This window comes from Pieris rapae, chromosome 22 (assembly GCF_905147795.1).
Source record: "Pieris rapae chromosome 22, ilPieRapa1.1, whole genome shotgun sequence".
In the NCBI taxonomy this organism is placed as follows: domain Eukaryota; kingdom Metazoa; phylum Arthropoda; class Insecta; order Lepidoptera; family Pieridae; genus Pieris; species Pieris rapae.
In genome coordinates, this window is record NC_059530.1 from 6,143,535 (window position 1) to 6,161,690 (window position 18,156).

An 18,156-nucleotide genomic window follows, 5' to 3' on the forward strand; every position below is an offset into this window, starting at 1 on the left:
CGTTTGTTAATTGTATATTTTTACTAACGTAACCTATGACAAGAACCTACATATAAAGGCTTGTATACTTGCATTCCGTTTTGTTACTTTATATACTAATATAGAGTTCCGAAGATTCCTTGTAGTTACGGAAGTATGCCAATAAGTACTAATACGATCCGTATCTTCAACTCAAGAACGAACGAACACTATTTCTGGTTCACGACCTTATTAATATTGCGAACAGACAGAACGCTTGTTAACAAAACCACTTGCATTCCTACCCACACACCCTCCCATATCATACTACCCACATTTATTCTTTTATTTCTTCATTTTTATATAATAAATAAGTTTATATCTTCAGTTTACTATCGTTCAAAACGTTAACAAATGAATATAGATTAATCTAGAATCAGGTCTATTCAATTAAAATTCCACGAATTTGAGTGAAAAAAAATCGAGAAAAATTGTCTGCCCTACGTGAATAATTGTTTTTATAAATAAATTCCTGAACTTCTATTAGCAATAAATATTATAGTACATACCTTAATATATATTATTTTATATATAAAGGGAAACGTTACACCGCACCGATACTAATATGCCGTACAGTACAAACACAAGAGTTCAAATCATACAAAAACACTCAACTGTGTAAGTAATAATAACAATTTAAATATCGAAACAATTGCAAGTGCAATAAGCAATACGACACACACACAGTTAACACTCTTTAATCAAAGTTGGCGAGCAGCCGTCGATAATTATATATTTTGAATATTAAATTCATATTAAAATTGTGCTAATCCATAAGATTGATTTGCTCCAATTCAAACAATTTGTATGACTCAAAACATAGCGATGAAAAAGTATGGCGGAGTGTTTCTTGCCAATTCTTTTTGCCCGATCTACGCCCTTAACTGATAGTAAATAAAAATTAAGAATCAATTTCTCATTGTTGACGTTCATAAGTGTACTTGTTCACCTATATGAATAATATCGAATTAATGGTAATAAGTGTGACTTTATAAGTAAAAACTTTTTTGTATAAAAAAAGCCTTGGATCGTCTATTGTATTGAACTCAATTCAAAATGATTCAAATACTGTCAAATACAGCGGTGATTTCTCATGAAAATCCTACGTACTTAGTTGATACATTAGACCAAGGTTTTCGCGTCTGGCAACATAAGAATTCTTGAAAAGTGTAAGTGGCGTCTAGAAAAACGCTCACGTATCCAAGGTATTTCAATATGTGAGAAAACAGCGGAAACGTGGCCAAAGTGCTTTGGATCCCGTTCACAGTTTTATTATTTACGGCCTTGAAAATTGCACGAACACAGCAGTTGTGGTCACGCCTACTTTATTGCGTTAAGTGAACTTTTGTATACTTTTTGGCACGGCAAAAGTGCAATTATGTCACTTGCACACTTCTAATTAAACCTTTGTTTAACGTAAAACGGATATTGTTTAATCGGCGAATCTATAATTGTTATAAAAGTCTCTGTTATTTTAAAAGTCTCACAGCAATGTTGCATATTACAGGACTACTTATAAATATAATACTTAATAAATTTGTTTCTTAATTTATAAATTTAATCAATTCTATTTTAAATTGTTTTCATATTACACACATATCATCTTTACTAACCAAAACTCCGTGACTTTGAATTTAGAATTATATAATTCCAAATTCAAAATAAAGTAGCAAAGTATTGCCCAGAGAATTTCAAACGTAGAATGTATTAAAGACTTGAACAAAACTGTACCATATACACTGATTACTAATGGTGTTGAATATTACAAGAGATCGGAGGGTTTGGAGGCTCACGCAACACTTTGCTAATACCCACTGGTAGATCGAACGTCAATACATTTTTAACGAACGTCGACGATATTTTATTAAACACCTTATCGGAATCCTTTGATTTAAATGTAATTTGATTAAAGTTCATCGTGCTTAGGTATTCATGGGTCAAAGGGTAGACTGCTAACTGATAGGAAAGACTTAATGTATGAAATATCGACAGTCTATGTAATGGGCCTATTAAAAATATAAATACTAGCGCGCGGCTTCACTTGCGTAGATACTGAGCTCGTGGTAGTGGCAAGTCTACTAAGAATTATAAATATATAAAATTTTTGGTAACTGAACTAAAAAAACTGAAGCCTAGAACAAATAAAGTAGCTGACTGTAATGAGTCTGTTAGGATTATTTTAGACATAAATTATATGAAGATATCTCTATAAAATAAAAATAAATCAGTCGCGCTACAACCTCAGATTTCTGAATCTGTGTCATGATCATTTTTAAATCTAATAGGCAAGTAGGTGATCAGCCTTCTGTGCCTGACACACGCCGTCGACTTTTTGGGTCTAAGACATGTCGGTTTCCCCACGATGTTTTCCTTCACCGTTCGAGCAAATGTTAAATGCGCACATAGAAATAAACTCCATTGATGCACAGCCGGGTATCGAACCTACGACCTCAGGTATGAGAGTCGCACGCTGAAGCCACTAGGCCAACACTGCTCTATACATATCTCTATATTGAGAGTAAAATTTATGTCGTAAACAAAACTTGAGGTAAAATGTAGAGGCACTGGAAAGCTCGCGGAGGAACATAAATCAAACTTTTACTGCACACATAACGTGCATATAAAATTGGAGTAAGACTGAAATTTCTGTTACGGATAGTATGATAACACACCTCACAATTTCGCGAGTAACGCAATATGAATGCAAGATAAATTGGCCGTATAAATTTCATGTCACGTAAACCGGGAAAAATGTTATCGGCACGGAAAAATTGATACCGGAAACGTTATATTTGCGGTGCGTTTGCGGTAGGTCAATGAATTGAGATATTCACTTCATACACACGATTCGCTGTTTTGCGTTTTAATTTTTATGTTTTTAATTTTTTTTTTTAATAGAACAGGGGGCAAACGGGCAGGAGGCTCACCTGATGTTAAGGACTATAAGTCGAATATGTTTCAGTTGCAACGTGTTTTATGGCCTTTTCATTCCTAATTGATTTCCCAAGACTTGAATGTTGAAATTCCACTTCTGTGATTGGTCGTTGCCTTGAAAAACCAAGCGAAACTGAAGTCTCTTTTGTAAAAACAAATCGTACTATAAAAATTGTATCAACTGCTATAATCGTGGTATCACTCTCGAAGGCTATTGAATAATCAAATCAAGTTCTATAAAAAAAATTATATGCTATTCTAGGAAGTTTTCCGCCTCCTTTAAATTATTTTTATTATGTGTTGCTAATCGATTTCTTATTTTTCATATTTAAGTCTACTTTTTATGCAATGTTAGCTTTTAAAGTGTTGTTGTTCTTTAAGACAGTACATAAATTATAATGATAAATCATTTGTATACAGATTCTGTATTAAATAAATGATAATCTAATGTGTTTTACTAAAACGGAGTATCAAGCTTTAGCCAATGAAAGAAAGCCATCCATATGTGATCAAACTAAGTCGAATCTAGACTATTCTAAATCTTATCTCTTTAATATTTTGTGCTATTTAGAATAGTAGTCTTTTTTGCTATTTAGTCTTTATGGCTTAGCGATTTCCTAGAAGCGTTTAAGAGTGTGATTAATTCCAGGAACATTTAAAAATTTTAAAGTTTTTTGTAGTCATGATTTAAATTGCATGATGCCCTAACAATACAAGATATTTTTTAAATAAATTGTCTCTGGACTGAGACATTATTACACATTAAGATCTAGCCTATATGCCAGAAGTTAATATGTATAAATAAAAAAATAACCTACTATAAAAATTTAGTAAAAATAATTTTATCACAAGAATGTGTTCAATAACACTACTTCCAGCCTCTATCAGGAGGAAGACACTTCGTTCTTGTGCACTATTTTTTTGTTACTTAAGACTAACCTACACTATAACTAACAACGAAATACTGATACACTTTTTTTTTACTTATTCTATATATTATGAGAAGGAAATATTTAATTTGGCTCACTTAAGACTAACCTGCACTCAAACGAAATACTGATAAACATTTTTTCTTACTTAATCTATATATGAGAAGTAAATATTTAATTTGGCTCACCTGAAATCCCGTCATAGGTCCACCATTCCTCCCAGCTGACGCCGTTGACGGCTGCAATCATACCTCTAATTAACTCTGTACCGTTCCAATTATGAATTTACTGAAAAACCCGCAAATCTTGAACATCAATTCGTACTTAACACGATTTTGATGAATGTTTACGAGAAGTTGATTGTATGGTTCGGGAATTTTAATTGTATCGACGTTAAATGTTAGGTTGGTAATAGGGAAATAGTATACGCCGCGTTGGTTAGATAAGGCCGGCAACGCACTCGCGAGCCCTCTGCCATTGAGAGTGTCCATGGGCGGTATCACTTAACATCAGTTGAGCCTCCTGCCCGCTTGCCCACTGTTCTATAATAAAATGTAATGAACTACAGTACAAAAAGATCAAATATATTTATTCATTTATTTATGTGTTAATGGTTAAATAAATAAATAAATAATCGTTTATTATAAGAATGCATTATGTCTAACATTTAGGAACTCTTTTAAGTAAAAACACCTGTGTGAAGGTTCCTACTTAATAAACTTAATAGTTAATTACACTCTTTTTTGTTTTTTCAATCAACATTTCGTTTATTTTTAAACTGTTTATAATATTTTCTCTAACGCTAACTAAAAGCATTCTGTGGATGGATAGAACTGAATGGGCGAGTATGGGGGTGGATGTGTGTGAATAAGTGGGTGTAATTTGTAACTATATGTTAGGTCTCAGGAGCATCTCCAATTCTGTGTAAGGTGTTTTAGCAGTCTATTAACCGCTTTTTTAGATTATTTATTATTAGCCTATGTATTTTATTATAGATAAAGTGTGTTGTTGGATGGTGAACTAATTGTGTATTTATTATGTACTGAGTTATTTACATTGTTTAAAGTGAATATTTTGAATCTTATTGTTTATTTTGTATTTGTAATTTGTGGTGTTTGTTTTACATTTAAATGTTTAGCTATCCTCTTGTCAACGTCTTATAATCAATAAATTGCATTGCCATGCAAAATGTCCCACCCGCCCTATTGATACATCTAATAGATTGAATAACCAAGCGTTTATCTTCCAGTTAATTTGCTCGAGTCTCATAGAGATTGTCGATAATGTAATTTGTATCATGTGTGAATAACAAAACAGATTCCATTTTGTTCCATATGGAGTAGAGATTCCCCATGGCCCCGAATCTCAACAAGCAAGTGCAAGGCAAGTGCACAGGCGCTTATATTTTTTTTAAGTTGGCACCCAGTAGATAAACCGGTGACCCCAGAGCTGGTGTTTTCCTTATAGTCTAAGATCCGGGATTAGAAAAATTATTGAACTCATCTGTTATTGAGGTTGACTGAGAAAGTAAATTAGTTAAATTTGTTGTTAATTACTATTAATTCCAGCAGGCTGATGATGGCAGAGGTTGTTTTTATAAGTTCATGATATTGAAATCAGCTTATAAAATTTTGTTTTCATCTAAATAACAGATGAGGGTATATTTTTCTAATCCCAGATCTTAGACTATTACTCAACGAATAAGTATACAGCGAGTAAATGCAACCAGCGTTAAAGGTACACTGCCATGGAGACGAAACTTTTTACATTTGCTTTAATTTTCAAGGTTGATAAAATTGTAAATAGTGTATTATTGATTATTATTATTATCTAGGTTTTAAACGATTTCCTCTAAGAAAGTTACAAATGTGTGAATGTATTGTGAACTGAAACCTGGATTTTCAGTAAGGCGTAAATTTAAGTAAATTTTACTCTCACAAATACTAGTCACAAGTCCATACTCACAAGTACTATCAACAATACGAATCCTTGCTAAATGATACACTCCTAGCGTACATGTCCTAACGCATAGTAATATTTTACTTTATTGCAAACATTTTATAGAATAAAGACATATTTGATTTACAACCTCCACCAATACTTTCCTGTCAACGTCAACGAATTATTTATTTGCATACTCTGTTCCATTTTAATTGCTAGCTCATATTTCACTCATACAACATACTATAAAACATTGACACGAGGTAACATACGACAAAAACATAGCCAATATATAGCCTTATCTTTTGTTAGTGCTTAGGCGTTCATCTATTCTGTAGCCGTAAGCTCGAACTCTGACAGTAGCCCTGGGTTTTTCTAATTAACAATTGATTTCCTTTAAATATTTAGAAATTTTATTTTAAATTTGAAAAATAATAAATAAAATGTTTGGGTACAACGTATTGAGGCACGAAAGTCATTTCTTAAAATTAGTAATAGAAGCTCTTCTTCTTCTTTTTCCTAATATACCGTGAGGAAACCGGCTTGCTGAAAGAGGAAACTGGTTGATCGCATACTTTCTTAAATATTGACAAACGATCATGAAATACATACATACTTAAAAAGGTGGTAGCGCCAGTGTTTTATTTAATTTTTTTACGCGTTTATTCGTTATCGAATATAAAGTATTCAGTGGTGTGCCTAAATCTGTGTGCAATTATCCGACTAGTGCTACGATTTAAACAACTCCTTCTGAAATGCAACGCCTAACCAGGAAGGGAGTCCATGGGCTGAGGACACAAGACAGACAATGTCATTTGAGAGTTCGTATCGGATGACATTGTTTATCGTAGCCTTATATAGATATATAAGGCTTGTATTTAGCTACAGAAACCAATTATTTCAAATTATATTAATGACGTACACTGTGCACTAAGCCATAGTGTACCTACATCTAAGAATATTTAAGAAATAAAATTCAAATAAAAAATTAATTTACGATAAATATCTCAATTTCTGCAAACAAAATTCAAAAACAGAAGCACGATTTTCAAGAGATTAAAATTCTAATTTGAGTTCCCTTAATTAAGATTATATTAGGATTATTATACTTATAATATTTTGGGAGCAATTAATTCAAAAATTCTTACGAAATTCGGCCCGTAATTATCTGAAGTATCTTTTATTACCGGATATTCGGATGTTAAATTATTTCGGCTTTATCAATTTTGGAAGATAATTGGGAGTGACTATACATTTCTAGAACATCGAGGAATTATGGAGTACTCTTCCTCCAACCTAGAAAGGCTGTAAAACTCAAAAATAAATCTGATTTTGAATGATATAGGGGAATAAAATTTAAAATCTTTTGAGTTAAATATTATTAATCGGTAGGATTGTTGTTTAGTAAAATTAAGTATTAACATTATAAAGGTTTCTATTATTATTGCCATCTTCATTTATCATCGGCCATTGCTCTAAAGTTATTAATTCCAATAATAATTTAAATTTTATTTTCTATGAAAAATAGTTTCTGTGAAAACGGTTCACAAAGCGGATCATACAATTTCAAAGAACATGTTTATAATTTAATGACCATCACTTGATAAACTTAAATTTATTTTAAATGTACTAATACCCCTAATTGTATTAGTATAAATCCTTGTATTTTCATACAAGTTAATTTATATATATAAAACACTATCATTAACAATACATAAAAAAATCTCCATATAAATATGAAAAACCGTTAAAACTTATCAATTATACATTATAAAGAATAGTTCACTGATGCATACAACAGGGACGATCACTCGAATCACATGGATGTATTTGCGATGCAGGCGGCGCGTCCAGGGTGAACTTCGAATGCGAATGCAAAAATTTAAATTAAAAACATAAATCAGGCGTGTATCGAGTAACTTTCGAGATATACATTTCAACTGCATGCCTCGTAGACGTACTTGGCATATCGAATTTTTATTTGAGTATTATAAAGTCACAGAACGGATTAATTGGTGTTTGTGGTAGAAAATTAAAAGCAATCAGTGGCACTACAACATGTTTAGGTCTGGGACTCAAATGTCTGTATCTGTTCTTTGATTTTTAATAAGCAATGATCCTGTGCCTTGACGTCGATTTCTCGGTCTAAGGCAAGCCGGTTCGATCATTACATTTTCCTTCACCGTTCGGGCGAATGTGAAATGCGCACATAAAAAAAAATGGTACAGCCGGGGATCGAACCTACAATTCAGAGATGAGAAATTATATATTGCCCATTTATTGATTAAGGCTTATCATATTCACACACACAACACATTCATTGTTTAATTAGATTTAATATTTAGAATTTTTTAAATATTTATAATTAATTTATAATTTATATTCTTTTTGTAAACATGTATGTACCACGGGAGAGCTGTTATATTGTCACTACCATATTATGTAATAATCAGAAATAGACATAGACATAACATTTATTAGTATCACTATACAAACACACACACACACACACACACAGAAACATACAAAATAACAATAACAAAGAAAAAAAGAACACGAGAGATAACAATTTTATTTTAAAGAACAAGGTATGTTTTAAGTATATAATGCGTGTGTGATGTGGTTGTAATTGGTCTGGGCGCAGCATTATGCTGCAGAATGTTCCACAGCACTGGTCATTCTGCCAGAGACCACAGCAGCTAGTTTTATTATTATTAAAATTTATTATTATTATATTTAACACGCTGTTCACACAAGTAGAACATTTAGCTTAATTCAATAAAAAATTGCCTTCTGTCTCTTCTTCTAGTTTATTATTGACAACCGTGACAACACAGCTCTCTACTCCACTCTATTGGGGTTGTTGACACCCATAGTTATCTCACATAGAGAGGTTTCGAGAGATTCTCAAGAGGTTTAAGATAAAGCGGACTTAAGTTAAATTGTTATAATTTAGGTGGACTTACAAGCCTATGCTTGGACGGAGCTCGGTACGGCTTAAAGAATTATACAGTCGGAAATTCAACACCTGGGTCGCTTAAATTGATCCTATATTTAGTTATGTTCTAGATAACTTTGAGTTTTTATATAAAAATATTATAACTATGGATACTGTATATAAAGTTTTAATGGTTAAATATATTTGTAATAGTTTATCTCTTATTTTTATGATTTCCAGAATTCTATTGGGACGTGTAATGGTTTCAGAGCAAAATTGTTTTGATTACTTTTTGATTATTTAATTTATTTACCTATTCTACATAGAAGAGTTCAGATTGAGGCCTTCCTAGTAAGTAGTACCTGGCAGATAAGCTTTGCTGTTCTTTAATTAACATATTTTAATTTTGCGTTTCATGTACTTAAGTAAGATTTTGAAAATAATTATAAAATTCACTGATGTTTATTAGTAATCAGAACAATCAAATATATAGTATAAAGATATCCAAACTGCTATCTGTTATCTAAAGACGAAACTTGCTTACTTAAAAAGTTTAATAATTGTTACTATAATAAGCATATTATAACAGTTTTAATATAGCAATAGTGAAACAAGTTTTAAATCAACCCAGTTTTTGCGTTACTTCATTATGAACATGCAAATCATTTCTCTACATAATATAAGTGCATATATAGCATATAACAACTAAATATAGTATACTAATGAATGGGAATTGTATTATCAAATCAAATCAAAAATCATTTATTCATATAGCTAACATAAGTACACTTATGAATGTCAAAAAAAGAAATATATGTTAATTGCTTCTAATTTTACATTTACTGCCAGTTCTCAAATCAAGGGCGTAGAACAGAAGAGAAGAACTGGCAATAACTCCGCCACTCTTTCTAATCGCCAATTTTTTTTCTTTTACACAACATTTGTAAGGAGCTGCAACCATTACTAGTATTATTAGTTATTGATAGATAGATTTAGGAATATAAGTTTAATTTTTTAATGTTTTTATCTAGAATAGTTGGTGTGGGATTTTGGAATTCTATCGTAATAGTAATTACTGTTAAGATAGAAAAATGTATCGAAATAAATAAATAAAAAAAATGTTCCATATGACAACATGTAAAAATATTAGAAGTATTTTACCATTCACTGTAGGTAACTTTAACCGACAGCTAAAATGCACTAAAATAAAATTTAATATTGCATCCTTGGAACAAACATAAGATTGAATTCTTATGCATTGTTGCATTTTGCAGTCGCGTTTCCTACGTGATGGAGAGAAGGCTTCGCCAGTCAGCGAATGTCTCAGACCCCTCAAATCTAAAGGGGGAAAATCAAATGATTTCGTGTGACGAATTTTTAGCTTATAATTCAAAGGATTTTAAGAGCTATTTTGAGTTATTTATTATTATATTATTATATAAACTTCTTGTGATATTTATATTTGTTAAGCATTGAGGTTTAAATAATCTCAGTGTTTTTGGGAAAGGTTTCATCACTAACCATTGAAGTATTTCTGAACCAATTCCAGTTCTTTCAAGAAAAGACCATATCTACTCTTGATAGGCAGAAATTGGCAAAGTAGTTCATAAGATGAATTAATATTATTTATAAAAAAACAAAACTTTGACTACATCAAAACAGCCTTATTATTATTAAAACAATTAAATCATTAATTGTATCAGGCTTTTTCATATCTTACCTCTCCAAGTTTTTAATTGTTGAATCTAAAATTAAAAATATTATTTAAATAGTGGCGATTCGCCCCGGCTTCGCATGGGCAACCGAGAACCAAAAATCTATCTTTTTGTAGGTAAAAGAATTTTCGAATTGATTTGGTAGATCCAATGATTATCGCCTACAACCAAATTTTTTTTAATGATATTATCAAATAAAACTAGTACACAAAATCAAAAGAAATGTAAACACTGATTTAATAGGTTGAGCCAATAGAAAATATGCGCACTTGCGTACGTTAGTTGAGTGTACGAGATAAAAAAACAAATGAATAAAGTAATATAATAATTAAGTATGTTTTCAAACACTATATAACATAGACTGCAACATGCTCAAGTGGTATCCTAATAACGGATGATAGAACCCAAGATTCTTACTGAAATCACAACGCAGTGGCAAGAGACAACCTGGTAGACCAAGGCTGCGCTGGCGATGCACTGGATTGACTGGATGGAAGTGTAATTGACGAGGCTCATGCCCACAAGAGGCTGATGCCATAGCCATTGATGATGATGATGATGATGACAATACATAACTCCCCTTTATCACATAAGGATAATTCTAAATATATTTTTGACAAATGTAGACAAAACAATCTACAAATCTCTAAATAGCCATCTTTCATATGAAATTTTCAGTTAAAAGAAACAATTCAAACCCATGCAAAATAATTTCATTAGTTAAATCTTGAGCATTAACGAGCTCTTTGAATTAAAAACTTGAATATTTTAGTACGATACGTCTCGACCAGGTGCATCAATGGTGTGTTATTGTTAAACCGTCCCTAATTTCTACAAAATAGGGTTGATATTCGTTAAGCAGTAAGCGAAGAGATATATCACTTACGTCACTGAGAAGGGAAACTGATTCATTTCCGATGCACGGTTGGAGCTCTTTGTGGAGTACGTCGGCTGCGAATTGCTCACGTTTTCAACATTTGATTGGGACATCAATACGTCTAAAATATTGTTGCATTTAACGTCATCCTTTCAGTACATTTGAATGATTTACAGAGTTTTGAAAATGGAGTGTTTGGTTCGTAATTTCGACGATTTTGAAAATAGAATCTTCTGTATTTGACTTTTAATTTAAACTATTTTGAAAATAAATTTTTCGTTATTCTACGCATAACTTAGAAGATTTTGAAAATGGAATCTTTAGTATTTCACGGGTAATTAATACTATTTTGAAAATGGAATTTTCTGTATTCGACTCGTAATTTAGGCGATTATGGAAATGGAATCTACCGTATCAGACTCAAAATTTTATAAGATTTTGAAAATGGAATGTCCTTCATCATTGTAATGCTAAACGATAAGTTATTAAAAGCAAATCACCCAGCCTTGGTAAGACCAGTTAAAGTAAAAATCAGTAGCGCTACAATCTTTTTAGCTCTTGGCCTCAGATTTCTGTATCTGTTTCATGATCATTTGTCAAAGTAATAGACAGTAGGTAAGACAAACAGCTTCCTGTGTTTGATACACGCTATCTAGCTGTTCCACAATACAAACAGTCCATTGGGGATTGAACCTACGGCCACACGGATGAGAGTCGCTTGCTTAATCCATTAGACCAGGATGATTCACTGTCGTCAGTTAGATAGCAAGTAACGTCCCAGCGAAACGTAAAATATTTGTACGTATACTTTCATAAGTCTAGCGTGTTCACGTAATATGTATTGTGATATGAAATTCAGTTAGAATTCATCCGCCCCAACGAAGCTTTTGTTGGGCGAGCGTCAAGTGCGATGCGATCGTGGGCAAAACGTAAAGAACGTCCAATGCACCGTGAAATTGCCTATCTTCCACGTGAATTTATACATCGATGACATTCCAATTCGCATATACATCACCATAACAAAAAGAATTCTTTAGAATAGCTGGTATTACTTTTGTGATGGCCTAAATGTCTTGAGACCCAGTGCCAGTAGCGAGCTTTTGTTTTTATAGAACAGGGGCAAACGGGCAGGAGGCTCAGCTGATGTTAAGTGATACCGCCGCCCATGGACACTCTATGCCAGAGGGCTCGTGAGTGCGTTGCCGGCCTTTTAAGAATTGGTACGCTCTTTTCTTGAAGGACCCTTTCAAGAAAAGAGCTTTTACATATTAAACCAATTTTATATTATATAAAGCTGTAATAATAATAATAACAATCAAAAAACATCTCATGCCATTTACATATCAATTAATCTATAATATGAGTTAACAAGTATTTGACATGAATTATATTAATAAGCGTATAATTTTGTATTTTTTTATGTATCGACATGTTTAAACTTCCCATAAATATTTCAATATCAATATTAGCCAAACCGCTCCCGGCATTCTCAGTTTTCGATCAGCTATCTTTTATATGTGTAACATACGAATATACAGTATTCTCCAGAGAATGATCGCTGGACAGAAATTTTGCGCTGATGATAATTGCCGAAACTGAAGACTACTTTTATAGTAAGACAAATCGTACTATAAAAATGGTATATTAAATAACCAAAGACTAGACTACGAACTTTTCAGTTCACCTAATTTAGATAATACATTGTAATACCGCCAATACACTTACAGTACAGCTTATTCTCAATAACGAAAGCTCTGCAAAATATGGATTGTCGCTTATGAAACAGTATTTTCGATACCGCATCGATGTTACGTATTCAAACCAAATCGCACCGGTGTGGCGCTCCTACCTATGCAAATTCTACACTATTGCATTTGTGCTCCCCAAATATCTATAATAGCGATCATCGTAATGGAATTTCCTGTATACATATGGAGCGTTTTATCGCTTTTGCTAAAGGACGATTGCGGTACAAAGTTGAAATAGTTTTCGTAATAATATTGAAATCTATAAATGTAATTTTTATAACAATACTAGCTGCCCCCGCGAGCTTCGTTTCTCCTTAATGAGATTTTACTGAGCCTACCTGTTTAGTACATACAAACATGGAAGATTTTGCTATGCTATCCCAGAGACAGTTCGGTTTTCCTGAATGAAATCTTTTTAGGCTGTTCTGTAAATTTTTCTATGTATAAACCTCAGAGTTCACAACATAAGTTTTTAATAATGGAATAAAAAATAGGGGTTGATTGTAAAGGGTTATAAATTCAGGGTAATATGCATTTACTAATGCTGTTTCATAAAAAAAAATATTTTTTTTTATTTAAAATTAAAAAAAATATCAGTGGATTACCCTTAACATTTAGGGGGATGAAAAATAGATGTTGTCCGATTCCCTGACCTACTCGATATGCACACCAAATTTCAAGAGAATCGGCTAAGCCGTTTCGGAGGAGTTTAACCACAAACACCGCGACACGAGAATTTTATATATAAGATATTTGCCTTGTTTTTAATGAAATGTTAACTACGTTACTTTTCCTGTTCTGCATTCATCTTTAAATCATAATGTATATAAAAAGTAAGTTAGTTAAGAGCAGTGTTGGCTGACTCGCAAGTGAACTACTCCTTCTCCTCTGAACACTGATAGTAAATGCTGTAGAAGATGCGGAGATACCTGAGAAAGTGACTGGACTTGATATTGTCTTTAAACGATGTTCTTAGATAAGCTAATTATATTATAACTAAAGACAGAAGGCTAAGTAAGAACTGAATAAATTGACCGACTTAATCGCGAATGGTCATCGCAGTCTACGCGGAGCCAGAGGTTAGATAGGTCCTTATTTATTTATTATTTATTTATTCTTTATTGCCTTATACAAAAACACACATTTAGGGTTGCCTGGAAGAAATCGCTTGTAAGCGATAAGGCCGCCCTTTGCCTTATATCTTTGTAACTGTTTTTTAATTTTTTTTTTAATTTTTGTTATGTGTGTCCTTCAAGTGTCCCGAGGCGACGAGAACAGATATCCTCTCTGACGTACGCAAACTCCTGCCCATGGTACAAATGATAGTTCCAATTTGTACCCCAGCTAGGAGAGGTAAGAAGTATCAGCCGGGTGGCGAAAGACGAACAGGGATCTCACAATTATTGTACGTTCCGATTTTCGTAAAGTTTTGTATATCATTCACTTTTATACCGTTAATGAAATACATACTAATCGAGACCAGAAATATCATAAAGAAATTGAATTCTAAATGTGCATGAACAATGCTCCAAGTTAAATTAAAGTCTTGTACAGCTCTCGTCCGTTTGAGCTTAAGACCAGCGACACCTGCGGCCAAAACACTACTGAAAACAGAATTTACGTTCCTTTTGTGACTTTTATACAATTTATTTTACATATTTAGGTACTGCACGTTCATTCATAGCTTTAATTCGCCAGATGTTCAGCGTCTGTTTTCATTTGAAAGCGTTTTAACGTGGAATAAAAATTATAGCTTCATGTCTCGTTGGGCATTTGGATAACTTATTCGGTTTACTAAATAATTTAATATTCTTTGTGAATGTGTATTATATTACTTTTACGTACTGGATGGCATATTATCGAATGTTGGCGTATAAAGATTATTACAGTGCTAATATTGGCTTATACGAAATGTGGGTTAGTGGTAGGAAGGTAATTCAATTGGACTGACATATTCACCATAACAACATTGTTTTCCTACACCGTTCCAGCTAATGATAAATGCGCAATTATAAAGAAAGTCCATTGGTGCATAGGCGGGTATGGAACCAACGACCTTATGGACGACAGTCACATACTGAAGCCACTTTTTTTTAATGAGGTGAAAATGTGCTTTCGCAGGCCCGTGACATATAATCAATGAATAATCGCTCCATTCTAAGCCCTTTTCTTAAAAACCTACAAAAAGTTTACAACCTACTCTAAGTCGTTCTGAATATACATCTGTCTCTTAATCGGCAGCTGATTTCTGCATCATGGTCAGCAAGGAAGCACCTGGAGCGGATTATTCCTTCCTAACGCTGTCTACTGCCTCTTATGAGTTTACAGATTTGAGGATAATGAGTTGATCACCAAGTTCTCATCGGCTCTGCGCATTGTAATGCCCAAATAAAATTTTCATTTTCAATCATCTCCAGCTACATTAAAACAGTTTTTGAGATAAATTAAACCAATGTCTCGTTTTGAGTCAAATAGGTAATAAATGGTCTCTTTAGATATATGTTATATGCTCTTATTTTTATCTTATATCTTTAAACGAGCAATTCTTGTATATATTTATATATATAATTGGAATCTCGGGATCGGCTCCAACGATTTTCATTAAATTTAGTATACGGGGGGTTTCGGGGGCGATAAATCGATCTAGCTAGGAATAAATGATAGAAAATAACAAAAAGGTGGTGTTTGAGTAGTCCCAATTTAAACTGAAAAATGACATCTATCGGCGAATAATAATACTATTTTTTTTAAATTGCTTTAACGACACAACAACACTAAAGCTATTCCAGCATATATAATCTATATTGTTTATATTTCATTATTTTATTAGTATGTAATTCTTACTTATATATAATTTCCAAAAACACAATTTATAAAAAATTAAAAATACCGAGCAAAGCTGGGCCCATCCAGGTACTTGCAATAATATTGCAAACTAAATATACACTTGTTAAGCGAAATATTTTTGAAACAATTACAGTATAGTGATAAACAATACGAGTGCAAACAAGGTCATAAAACACGTCCAAGGAACCGGCCTATATATAATCTGGTTAGTGATAAATTGGTAAATAGCACGCGAGCGACACAGCTGCTTCCGGTTTCCCTCTGACGCCTTCATACCTTTAGGTGTCAGCTATTTCTGAGCACGGGTTTAATTTAAACCATTTAGCCTAACCTAACTAAGAACGTTTGGTAAATGATAACGAGAAAACTTTATTATCAACAGATTGAATCGAAACTGAAATAAATTTATCGTATAAACATTTGGTACAATTTTTCTTAAAAAAGTGCGTGCGTACAAAGTAAATGTCAAAATTGAAAGTTCTATGTAAATTCATTAGGTACTACACTACACTAAGGTACAAGCCCACAAAGTCAAAGTCAAAATTTATTTATTCATATAGGTCACATAATGTACACTTATGAACGTCAAAAAGAAATATTAAATGAATCAAATTTTACACTTACTGCCAGTTCTCAAAACAAGGGCGTAGAACGGAAGAGAAGAACTGGCAATAAATGGATGAACATACCAGTATATTATATCTCCGTGTGTAAATGTATAAATGATAACATAAATAATTTTATTTCTGAAATTCTGAGTTTACTGCACAAGCCGTTATGTGATAGAATTGCTATCTAAAGTTCTCTAATATGTAACTACTAAACGAATACATTAACCAATAGCGTGTATTTTTTCTCGATCTCCCTTTCTCACTCTCTATCAATTGGTCTCAATCGCTCTCGCCCTTTTCGTCGATAAAAACGCTGCACATCTTCGTGACGTTTCATGCGTAACAATTTCAAAAATTTCCTTCAAAAAAAATTTACAACAGGGACGGCCTATGTCCTGATATTTAAGCCTTGGTTTAAGCCTTTGGTTGTGCTGCGAGCCAACCGCGCCATTTATGCGACAAGATATTATACAAGTGACTTATAAATATTAACAATTTTATACAAGTGCTAAGTATGTCACTATATCAAAAACGTTTTAGAATATAATAGTCATAGTTCCGGCTGAGTCCCGACTGAACCTTTAACTTATCCCTAAGTTCGCATGCCTGTACCCTGGCACTGTAAGTATTTTTTTTTTTCATAAATTTCCAATATCCCCAATTCTTGTGATGCGGGAACTTATTTTATACACATATTTCTTACAAAAGTATACATATATAAAAAATCATAATGTAAATATATCCATATATACTTTTTCGTAAAGCGAAAGATTTTTAATTTCAGTTTAAAGCCCAAAAATCGATAGTTATTAAAGGTTACATATTTTTTTATATAGCAATATTAATTAAACCTAAATATTTTAAATTAAAGTTTAATGACGAATGTTAAAAAACTGTTGAATGACACTAAGAGTGTTCACTAGCACTTATGCTTTAGTATTTAAATGTTAAGGCTTTTTGTTTGTGTTTGACGTATCTGCTTGTATATTATGTCTGTCTATAGCTTCTAAAAAATTGGACTTATTATGATGAGATTTCTTTGTAAGAAAGTCGACGTATATCGTCTGTCTGTGGTGTTATAGCTACTAAAAGAATGTACCGATTATGATGTGTTTTTTTAAGAAAACAGTTATCGAGTTATTTCTAAATCTTTTGAATTTATAACTACTTAACATCACATATTCTAACGAGATTTGCTGGTTAATACAGAGTAGCAAAACTTAATTTGTTAATTAATAAAATACTTACCAGTAAATGATAACAATATTTGGAGAAACGTGGAGGCTGTTGCAACTCCAAACAGTCCGTGCATTGTCTAGGCACCGCTGTCACTAGCCCATGTAAACTGTCACATTTGAAATACTTCACAAGTCTCTCAAGCATTCCATGACATTCCGCGCGATTTCAAAAATGGAACATCCGATTTCTTTGTTTTATACCTGAAACAATATACGTTTTATTTTTTACTTATGTACCTAACTTTAATGACGTTGTGGTTTATGACATTTTCCTTTGAGTTTGTAATGTAGAGGGAGGGTAAAAATTGCTGAGTTTTTTGCCTGTTCTTCTCAGAACAAGGCCTCCTGGTAGTTTTGCGA

The 18,156-nt window shown here is 32.6% G+C and overlaps 1 protein-coding gene across 1 annotated transcript in view; it reads right to left on the minus strand.

Moving 5' to 3' along the window:
• Positions 1-18,156, minus strand: part of LOC110998522 (carbonic anhydrase-related protein 10) — a 47,629-nt gene that overhangs the window by 24,354 nt on the left and 5,119 nt on the right. Inside the window, exons 2-3 of the mRNA XM_045633152.1 lie at positions 17,807-17,997; positions 4,070-4,120 (exon numbers count right to left, since the gene is read on the minus strand). Of these exons, the coding sequence (XP_045489108.1) occupies positions 4,070-4,120; positions 17,807-17,870 (115 nt within the window). The 5' untranslated portion in view covers positions 17,871-17,997. The remainder of the gene's footprint in view (positions 1-4,069; positions 4,121-17,806; positions 17,998-18,156) is intronic.